This window comes from Plasmodium gonderi (genome assembly GCF_002157705.1).
Source record: "Plasmodium gonderi DNA, contig: Chr14, whole genome shotgun sequence".
Classification (NCBI taxonomy): Eukaryota; Apicomplexa; class Aconoidasida; order Haemosporida; family Plasmodiidae; genus Plasmodium; species Plasmodium gonderi.
The window spans coordinates 1,822,232-1,834,686 of NW_021628939.1; the positions used below are offsets into that span (position 1 = coordinate 1,822,232).

General features: G+C 26.1%; 1 protein-coding gene across 1 annotated transcript; it reads right to left on the minus strand.

Annotated features, from left to right (window-relative positions):
• Positions 1–411: 411 nt before the first annotated feature.
• PGO_143990 (hypothetical protein, conserved) lies at positions 412–3,561 on the minus strand (the record flags this gene model as incomplete). The annotated part of the gene is made up of 7 exons (XM_028690389.1): positions 412–665; positions 1,306–1,372; positions 1,501–1,552; positions 1,694–1,770; positions 1,937–2,022; positions 2,355–2,453; positions 3,417–3,561. 7 exons carry the CDS (start codon positions 3,559–3,561, stop codon positions 412–414), a joined length of 780 nt encoding a protein of 259 aa, XP_028546190.1.
• Between the last annotated feature and the right edge of the window lie 8,894 nt (positions 3,562–12,455).

Here is a 12,455-nt window from a genome sequence, read left to right on the forward strand (position 1 = left end):
GCTATATACTTTCTATTCATTCTATGCTTTCCATTTCCCCTCCGGATATGTACTTATTCCCGTTTGTTAAATAACTAGCAAATAAATTTTTCCCATGTAGGATAATGGAAAAACATTGTTTTAAGGTCAATTTAAATTCAACAAAATATTTAAAGTAAAACAAAACATGTGGAAAAAATAATGAAACGCAAACTTCTTGTGTGCAAAACGTAAAAAAAAAAAAAAAAGTTGTGTAAAAGTGTAAACCGTTCTCATATTTATTTTCAAACGATATGTAAATTCCCGCTAAATGTATGTTGGAGAAGCAGAAAGCATTCCTATTTAAAGCTAAAGGCAAAAGAGCCATTCAATTACGAATTTCGATTTGGATAACAAGTGCAATACACAAAAATATACGTAGGGGAATAAGTGTCAGGGATCTTTTTTCTTTTCAAGTCTCCACTTCAAAGGCTTAAATAAAAAAACGGGGCATACCATATCATTTGTGTGCTGAATTATATCATATTCCTCTATTACAATTTTGTGCTTGTATAGTGAGCAATCCAAGGTACATGTTTCATATTCTCCCCCTTCACCACATATACTCAAACCATATTTCTCACTCATCATTTCGAGATAGTTGTATATTTCTTTTATAGTTTTTCCTATGTGTTCCTTAGTTAAGCCTTTGTTCGTTAGGCAGGAGTGGGGGGGGGGGGTTGAGGCCACAAAAAAAAAAAAAAAAAAAAAAAAATAATGAAATAAGGATACTGGCATATGAGCATATAATGTAACAAAGTGATATAAGTGTATAAACCAAAAAGGGTAGCACACTTCAATGAGTGCACGAATGAAGTAATTTAAAGGAACGCAGTGAAACAATGAATGCGTGCATAAACTAAAATCAAGGCGAAGGAGATGGCCTTTTTTAAAAGGTCTGTGTATGGTTATTTTTTATTATTATTTTTTTTTTTTTTTTTTTTTACGCACTCCTTTTATTTCCCAGTTTTTTTTAATTTTTTTAAGGAATACAAGTGCAATAATTATGTAAAAAATAAAACACACTTCCAATGCTTAATGCACTTGTATATTAATTTTGTTTTATTTTGTTTTTCATTGTTTTAGTTTGTTTTTCATTGTTTTAGTTTGGTTTACATTGTTTTAGTTTGGTTTACATTGTTTTAATTTGTTTTTTATTGTTTTATTCTGGTTTACATTGTTTTATTTTAGTTTACATTGTTTTATTTTAGTTTATTTTGGTTTAGTTTGCTCTATTTTTGCTTTTCTTTTCCTTATTTATTTTTATATTTTTTCAATAGACATTACCGTAAGCCGCTATTTTAACAATTATGGCCTCCAGTCCACCACTAATCATATTTTGTAACACTTCCACCTATGAAAAAAAAAAAAAAATAATAAAGGAAAATGGAATGCGACAAAATCATTTTAAACATAATATTACCTACATATACTTCTATAGTAGTATTCTCCTTTTTAGTACTTTGTAAAATTTTATTATACCTGATTCCTTTCCCACAAGTAAGCTACAATTTGAAAATTTAGTCTTTGACATCTTCGGGATAATAAATGGACAGAAAAAAGAAAGATTAAAATAAAGGGAGAGGGGTGAGGGAGAAAACAAATTGATGCAAAATGAAAAAGATAGAGATGTAGAGTCCCAACAAGTTTAGATAAATGTGTACGATTTTATTACACATGCTCAAGGCGCCTTTTTTGGTAATTCGATTGAATAGCTCCACAGGATACTGCATCTACTTGAGGGTATTTAGTCTACAAAAAAGAAGAAGAAATAAGCATATGCATGAACCTAGAAAACATGTATATTTGCTTTTGTATCCCGGTATACTCGGAGATCACATATTTACTCTAATTCCTACACATGCTCGTTGCACTTATGTATACATATATGTAAAAATACTTATACACCCTCTCCTACCTTAACTTCTAGTAGCAATTCATGCAAGTCTTCAACCTCGTCATTAGAATTATATACATAATCCAAGTCCAGATTTACTGCCTTTCCTAATAGAATAGATACAGAGCATATATTAACAGTCGTGTGTTTATAATTTATTATATTTTGAAATCATTTAATGCCATAATTTTAGAAATTGTGTAATATCAAAATTAGGAAATATTCTCTATTTTATTGTCTCTTTTGAATTTTAGTTTTATTTCATAACATTGAAAGGAAAAGAATGGATTTTTATTATTACGAGAAATAAACCAAAATGAATGCAAAAAGAATATATATGAATAAGTATTATTGTTATGACTGCAGTTTTATATAGAATTATTTTTTTATTTTATTTTTTCCCCTCCTTTCCCCCCCCTTTTAATGTATTAATATATACTTTTAATTTGATGCTGAATTAAAGGCTTTTCCATACACTTGGCAATTTCAGGAATAAGTTCAAACCCAACACTTTGATACATAAAACTATCAGTCTCATCTACGAATTATGTTAGACAAATGCAAAAAGAAGTTACAAAAAATGTGATTACATTACATGTATATATATGTGTGTGTTAGTGGGAATGCACAAGTGTGTGTGAACATATGAACGAATTTTGTTCTAGGAAAAGGTCGATTTTTTTTTTTTTTTTTTTTAATGACGTAAGAAGAAAAGTAAAAATGAAAGGAATAATAAGTGCAAAATGAAAACGAAAAAGGTGAAACAGTTTTAACCTATTTTTCTTTTTTTTTTTTTTTTGCAACCCCAATGCCAGGGCACGAAATTTAAAAAAAAAAAAAAAAAAAAAAAAAAAAAAAAAAATGCCGCAAAAATGCACAAGAAAAATAAGAGAAAGTGTACGGAATGAAAAATAAAAACAAGCAACATTATAAGCGAGGAATACATAAATATAACAGGAAAAATACGTTTAATTTAAAAACGAATATCGTGCATGTTAATCTGTGCTATTGTTAAAAGAAAAAAAAAAAAAAAAAAAAAAAAGCTAAGCATATTCAAAAAATTTCAAAGAAAATAAAAGTATAATGTATGAATGCATTATTTTAAAATAAAAGAGAACTGCAACCAGACTTAGAAGCAAAAAAAAAAAATGCATAGTTAAGCACCACAAAAAATGAATGAAAGCTGTATATATATATGATGTGCTGCATTAGGTTTTTACTGCAGTGTGTACTCCCCGTCTGCAAGCACATAGGTATTGTGCTGATTGAGGTAGTCATATGAACAGTAGCATTGCTATGCATGAGTGCTACTATTTATGGGTATACACTTTTATACGTGAGTGTATATAAAAGAAGGGATATTCCCATATTCCATATAATGAAAACACAATTAAGTTCAACACTTATGGGTGCAAGCCATATATATGCAGATATGCATATGTTCATGTAATGACAACAGTAAAATACATATATCAAAACACTGATTCGAGTTTTTTTTTACTTTGATTCTCATACGGTATAAGGTGAGCTAATACAATAATATCATGACCATGTTCAGAACAGTACACCAAATTTTGTATGCTGTCCTTTCCCCCTGATATTAAACCAACAATATTTAATTTTCCTATATTATTTTCCCCTTGCATGTTTCATTAAAAAAATAAAATACTATGAAATAAAGGAAAATATATACAGCATAAAGTACAGTAGAGCAAAATGGAGTAAACTTGTATAAGTAAAATAGCAGAATTGAACAGTTCTCTAAATTTCTAGTTATATTGTAAATGATTAGCTTTGCATAAAAATTATATATTATATGTATTGTTTTAAAAGTTCACATTTTTAATAAATATATATGCAACATTTTTATACATATATATGTGTATACATATGTACATATTTTTAAGTTGTGCAAAAAATGATATTTTCTTTTTCATTTTTTTTTTTTTGCCAACGCATTTTTATCGCATTTACATTTTTTTGTTTTTACCTCTATTTCGAATCTCTTGACTTAAGGATTATTTTTTCCGTTATTTATTTTGTGTATTTATCTTTCATAGTATGCTCTTGTTACATATGTATGTTAATAGTGTATGTATGCCCGTATATATATATGTATATATATATGTAAATTTTCTTTTTTTGAACTAAAGTATATATTTTTTTCATATATACAAAGGCCTTTTATTGTTTTATGTAATTTTTCATTTTTTCTGGTATATATATTTTTATTTTTTTGTGTTATAATTTTTCGCTTTTCTATATTTATGCAATATCATACATATATATATGTCTGCTAATGTATTCCTATGCTATGTTCCTATGTTACGTTTCAATATTCCATTCACACGTTCCGTGTCGACGCCGTATGCCCATGCTGTATTCCCAAGTTTTATTTTCCTTGTTGTATTCCCGTAAGTGCACTCTCACGAATAGAAACTTACAAGTGCACTTGTAAGAATGTAATTCTGCTAGTGCACTCGCGCGAACATAAGGCTATGAAATACGTCAAATAAATATATCACTTTGAACATATATGTCATTGACATGAGACTATGATGTATGCCTAAGAACAAACCAGGACAAACATAATCCCCGAAACGTATACCTATTAATACTTATTAATGAATTCTCGCATTTATATATGGGCATACATTTTTATGTGGTCGTTATCTACCTTTTTTATGATCCTATTTATAAAAAACACTTATGCAACGGTACCGCCATGCCCCTGAAGCATCATACTTACAATGTGCACCTTAATTAAAATTTTTTTTTTATGAAAGAAGAATAATTTTTTTAAAATAATTTGAAAATGCATGTGTATAAAAGTGTGGTATAAATTTTATTTATACATGCACACATGGAAATTTGAACTGGGTTAAATTTATGTATTTACATGTATCATGCAGCCTAGAATATTTTTTTAAAAAAACATTTATTCTATTTATCTTCCCTCTAACATATAAAAGATAATGGTTCTTGGTGACACAATACTTATTTGGGGGGCATTTCATGTATCTAATGAATGTACACATCCCAACTTTCTTTTTTGCGTGAATGCAATAACGTTATATGTACATATGCTTTTTATTCTTTTATGTTATTCATATAAGCAAATGTCCCAAGTATATGTACACTCCATTTATACATAGAAATTACATAAGTGCTTTATGCATTTTTTATACACATGTATGTTACACGCAAGTATTACACGTATGTATATATGAAATTACACACATGAGAATGTGCATGTACTGCGACCTAGTTCCACTATCGTACTAATGTATTGACGTAGGGACCATGAAATGTATATTATACATATTAAAACAACTGTGACTATGGGTAAAATAATACAAATTGCATGTCACAACATTACACTTGATTGAATGTGCATATATATTAATGTGCATGCACATATGTATATGCAGTGAAATTAGATCAATTGATGCATATATATATGGTTAATTTTCAGTTCCACCACTTATTTACCATTTTCTTATGTATAACCAACAAATGTTAAACAATGACATCTTAACACATTTCCGTATTTTCCTCAACCAATGGTACTACCCGCATCCCCCCAAAATAAGAAAGGGTTAATTTTATAATGTAATATTTTTTTCACTTTTTTTAAATTATAATACATGATCATATGTAAACACTATTTCTCTTAAAAATGAGTCACGGTGGTGCATTGTTTGTAGCAAAAAAAGGAGGCAAACGGGAAAAAAAAAAAAAAAAAAAAAAAAAACACAATGCTAATATAAGTAGCAAAAGTGACAAAACAATGACAAAAAAAAAAAAAAAAGAGAAAAACAAAGAAATGGTTCTGGTGAAAAAAACAAAGGTTGTAATGAATAAAACAAAGGTTATGGTCAAAAAACCAAAGGTTGTGTTGAAAGATATAAAGGCTACGATGGAAAAAGCAAAGATAGTTATTAACATACACATGGGTAGCCACTAAAATATGAAAGGATAGTTATTAAAATGTGCTCGGGTAGCTACTAAATTACGCATGTGTAGCCACTAAAATATGAAAGGATAGTTATTAAAATGTGCTCGGGTAGCTACTAAATTACGCATGTGTAGCCACTAAAATATGAAAGGATAGTTATTAAAATGTGCTCGGGTAGCTACTAAATTACGCATGTGTAGCCACTAAAATATGAAAGGATAGTTATTAAAATGTGCTCGGGTAGCTACTAAATTATCCCTGGGTAGCCACTAAAATACGGAAAGATAATTATTAAAATATTCAAATGTAGTAATTAAAATACACTTGAGTAGCTACTAAAATACGGATAGATAGTTATTAAAATATACTTGGGTATAGCTATTAGCCAAACAACGAAACATATCAAAACTGCACGCACCAAAAGAGAACAAAGGAAAGGGAAGAAATGAATATCAAATTATTCTTCTCATAGATTATATAAAAGAATATCATAGAATATGAAATAAAAAATTATAAAAATTATTTAAATATTATCTGCATTATTTATTTTAGGGAGCATACAACTAAAAGTAGTTGTTATACACTCTTATTTATTTACTTAATAAATTCAAAATACATAATGAATCATATTTTATGTATTTAAATTGGTGATAAAAATTGCATGCTACGTGTATTTTTTTGGAAATACTGTATTTAGTATTGGGAATATTTTTTCGCATGCATAAAAATATATATTTTATTAGTTCACTTTTATGTATGCATAGTTATGCTTATATGTCTGTGCATGCTATTGCTTAAAATTACAAGCAAGAACATGTAACGCTATTAATATATTACCGTGTACTTATTTAACAGCTTGCATTAGCAACAACATGCGTATGCCGTAGATTTAATATGTAACAACGTGCCTGTGTAGTATTATGAGTTCATAAAAATGCACGTATATATATATGCATACGCCTTCATGTGCTTATAAAATAACACTTATATAAACACGCATATATTTTGTATGTGCTATATATAATACATGGATGCATATATGTGAGTGTATTTGTATGTGTATGTGTACTTATGTATATATATACATATATATTCGTAGGCATGATATATATTCGTAGGCATGATATATATTCGTAGGCATAATATATATTTGCAGGTATGATATATATTTGTAGGTATGATATATATTTGTAGGTATGATATACATTTGTACATATGATATATATTTTTAGGTATACTATATATTTGTAGCTATAGTATATAATTGTAGGTATAACATATCTTTGTACGTATAACATATCTTTGTACGTATAACATATCTGTGTACGTATAGTATATATTTGTACGTATAGTATATATTTGTACGTATAGTATATATTTGTACGTATAGTATGTATTTGTATGTATAGTATGTATTTGTATGTATAATTTTTTCCCGTACATATAATGTATATTCTTATCTATACGTACAATGTATATATGTATGCATAATTTTGATTTGTATGTATATATAAATGTGTATGGCTACGCAACCACGTGCCCATGCATCAGCATGCGTATTCCGAATGTCTCGCTATTACAGTACGCATATTAAGCTGTATGCTTTTGTGCTGTGATCTTTTTATGTAAATATTTATACAAATAGATCAGCAAATGGTCAGAGTTATGTTTAATATAGTATGTTTTTGAATTAGCTTGGGTTTAAGGTGACTTACATATACATATTTAAAAACTCAGCTTTTATGAGCATTTTTTTTTTTTTTTTCACGATAAGAATGTGCCTATTTGAACATTGTTCATTTTTGAAATTTTTTTTGACTTGAATAATTATGTGAAAATTTTATATATTTGAATATACATTTATTTTAAATATTATTGGAGCAAAAAAGCATTTCTGTAAAAAATTGTGAGGGAAAAAATAGATTTAATAGGAAATATATTCGAGAAAAAATTTATTTATACCAACAATTTTTCGCGAAAAATTCTGTATCACAATGCATATATCTCATTATGCATGTATCTCTCTGCATGTATCTCTCTGCATGTATCTCTCTGCATGTATCTCTCTGCATGTATCTCTCTGCATGTATTTCTATGCATGTATCCCTGTGCATGTATCACTATCTATGTATCATTATCTATGTATCACTACGCAAGCATGACTATGAATATATTTCTATGCATATGTCACTATGAATATATTTCTATGCATATGTCACTATGAATATATTTCTATGAATATGTCACTCAGAATATATATCTATGCATATGTCACTCAGAATATATATCTATGCATATGTCACTATGATTATATATCTATGCACATATCACTATTAATATATTTCTATGCATATGTCACTATGTATGTATTACTACATATGTGCATGTCGTGCATGAATTATTTTGTACATTGTATTGCGCATTGATTAATGCATTATTTTTAAGTGAGTTTTTTATATTCAACAATGCAGTCATATAATAATGCATTATGCACCTATTTTAATGCGTATGCTCCTGTAAGCCTTTAATTATGTAAATATATACGTGAATATCCACATGTATATAATTATGGATTTACATTTATACAAATAAGTGAGAAAACAAGAGTCTTTTTATCTCCACATTTTTCTAAGACAAAAAAATAGTTCCGTTCTACTGCGTGTTACATTGTGAGAGGGAGCATTAAAAACGTCCCCCCAAAAAAAAAAAAAAAATGCGATAAAAGTGAAAAAATATCAAGGATCATGAGTAAATACAATAGCGAAAAAGTGAAAAAATAAAATTTAAATAATGTTATTTTGTGCTTTATATATTGCAAAATAAATATAAACAACCGAATTAATTTATAGTGTGCATGTGTGTCGCTCTTTTTTTTCAATCGACAAAATAAAAATAGAAAAAGTGCAAAATTTCTTTTTTTTAAAATAAGAATAATAATTTTACACATAAATTGAAATATAAAAATGTTAAAAAAAAAAAAAATTCCCAAATAAAAGGATCACTATATTTTATGATGGCCTTCTTTTACATTGCAATTTTTGTGTATCCGCTATATCACATTACGTTGAATCTATCTGTATATACACATATATACATACAATTGAACAAATATATTTTTTTTTTCGATTAAATTTTTTCTATCAAATTAAGGACAAATTATCTTCTAAATTAATAAAATAAATAATTACCTAGATGAAAAACATAAAAAAAAAAAAAAAAAAAAAATGAAGACAAGCATCGAATATTCCCAACTGATAAAAAAAAAAAAAAAAAAAAATTTTTTTTAATCATCTTCTTCATTAAAACAGATTTGTTATTTTTATAATTAATATATATGTTAGATATATTTAAATATTCTATGTGTAATAAAAATGTAAAAGGATATAAGAAAATGGTTTTTCTTTACATGCATGTATTATATATATACATACCTTGTATATATATATACATTGAATAGTTTACGTATCTTTAAAAGGCTTATACATTTCTAACGCGTCTTTATTTAATTGTTTTACTTCCACAAAAAAAAAGGGAAAAAATATGCACGCTTGGTTATTTTATTTATTTATTTTTTTATGTAGTTGTTAAATATTTTAGTAGTATATTTGCATCAAACCAATGTTTTCCTCTATTGATGGAGAAACATTGTTCTTCATTTTGCAAATGAATATATATATATATAAACATGTATGTGCTTCCATTCTAGAAGTTCATACATTTATGTAATAATTCATTTTGGCTTAAAAGGTCAATGTATGCCAAATTGGTTCTCTACAAAATGTTCAAAAAATTGAAAAAAAAAAAAAAAAAAAAAAAAAAATCATAATTAGAGCTTTTTTAATCAATATGATTTAACGTTCTCTTTATTTTACATAATAAATATATATGAATAATGTCTGCATTATCGTTAAATGATGAATATATAGTATTCTTTCGTTGTATACTTGAACATGTTCAAATATATATGCATATACGGGCCTGATACACAATAGAATGTAAATATACTCCTTCTGATCTTTGGTCAAATAGATCAAAAATAAAAAAAAAATAAAAATCTTTTTATTTAGTTTTTTTTCTAAAATAAAATATATTTTTTTTTTTTTTTTCATTGTAGTTTATAAATTTTGTTCAAATAATGTCAGTATTCTAAGTGTATACTCCGTAAAAGATCGAACAAAATTGTTCTTTATTTGGACACATGCACATGCATGTATACTTATATACAGTTTTAATTTATTTAGCATCAAAAGTTTAAAGAAATACCAACATACCTTCAAAGTTTGGTTCAAAAAAAAAAAAAAAAAAAAAAAAAAAGTGGGAAAAAAGGAAAGTTAGGGAAAAACATAAAAAATATGCCAAAGCAAAAAGATGAAAAAAAATGTTAAATTGTTTATTTTAAGTATCCACTCTTCTAATATATTCAAATTTTATTTTTTGTATTTAATATAATTTTAAATAGAAAGAATACAAATGAAATGCTTATGCATATATATACATATTACGCTAAAATGTGGTAAATGCAGGAATTTGATTTTCAAGTTATTGTATTATTAGTCCCTTTTTTCAAACATGTATTTTTTTAGTAATTTTTACAAAAAAATGTATTTTTTAGTACTTGTTTTAAAATAGTGTATCTTTGGACACTTTATGAGACATTCCATATCAGTTTTTATTTTATCACTTTATTTATATTATGTTGCCCTCTACAGGGGAAAATAAAAAAAAAAAAAAAGAAATAAAAACACAAAACATTAAATTTATCAATGATTTGTGTAAATTATGTTTTATTTGTTTCATTTTTTTTTTTATTATGTCATGTTTTATTCATTATTTCCAAAAATTTTCGTATTTTTTATGTTTAATTTTGTACAGTCATAATTTGTCATATATTATTCTGCTTTTTTTTTGTGTTGCTTAGTTCACCATTCTCGACCTAGTTAAAATTATTCTATTCTATAATATCTATTATTTTCTTATTCTAGCCTTAATATATTGGTTGGATAATAAAAAAATAATGCAGTTTCTATTTTATTACTGTGGAATTTAAGAATTACGCAACATAAACAAATATATATGTTTTTAACGTTGTATTTTGCACAAGGTTAATATATATAATGCACCCGATCCGTATCATAACGCATCGTTATAGAACAAATGCACCTCTATATCCTTATTCTATTTATGTGTTATTTGAGAAAATAAAATTTTTTATATATTCTACATTATATATATACGCGGTAGTATACATTTATAATAATTAAAAACCTTAAATTCAATGTTATATATGAATAATTATTTTATTTTTGTTTAAAAAATATAATAAAATAGATTTAATTGTATTTTGTGTTGTTATTTCATTTGTTGTATAGTGCAGCTATGTAAAATTGCATTCCCACTGAAGGTGCACAATAACATTTTTTTTTTTTTTTTTTTTAATATATACATGTTTAAATTTAAATTTATAAACATTATGTAAAATTTCAAGTATCAATCAATTACATTTTTACAGTATGCCCTTGGAATACATGTGATACAGTGTTTAACTACTTGTATTTATTTGCATACTATTAGGGATTCAATGCAAGGGCATTAAAAAGTCCCCTTATATAATTATCTATTTTGTACAGTTTAAGTATATTTATATGTGCTTTTAAGAATATATCTATCCTTTTTTGTTGTTTCAAAATATGTATTCTGTATTTTTACATGCTTTTAAAGAACCCTTTTTGTTTTATTATAATCAATCTTATGAATGCACTTGCTCCTTATGCAATGGTCGTTATGAAGGTATTCATATTCATATCAACGTTTTTATGAATATATTTCATTTTTTACAGTCTCCTTTACTAGCATAATCCTTTATATATAAATATTTTTATGTACTTCCTTTTTTTTTTTTTTTTTTTTTTTCTCTTTATTTGAAGGTTTCGTTTATTTACAACATTGTGCACCTTCTTTTATAATTATTATCATTGTAAATTGTATTATTGTTCTTATTGCTATTGTTTTAATTTTATCGTTTTATTCATTCATTTTCTATTTCATATATATATATTTTTTTTTTTTTCCATATTTTTGTTATATACTATTATGTACCTTTTCTAACTTACAATTAGTATTCTCTTTCTCCTATCAATCTGTAGTTGTATGCAAATAATAAACAAAAAATATTTATTCTTAACTGTTCGCTAATGCATACACATAATATTATAAACGAATGATATATAACAATTTTTTTTATAAATGATTATTGTTCTATTATTATGTAAAATATTTCTTCCCTAACAATATTCATGTATTATTTTTCTTTCCATTATGCATATATGCAAGTGAGAACATTTAAAAAAAAAAAAAAAAAAAAAAAAAGAGATGAAATGAGATGAGAATACCAAAAAAAAAAAATATATATATATAATATTTGAGTGCTTATAATAGATCTGGTGCGACAGATGTTGTAATGTTGTAGATGGTGATGATGCAAATGCTAATTAAAATTTATGTTCGTGTTATAGGGACAATGATATAGGTAATGCTTAAGCAAATGTAAGTTTGAAAATAAATTTATATACATATGTCAAAAAA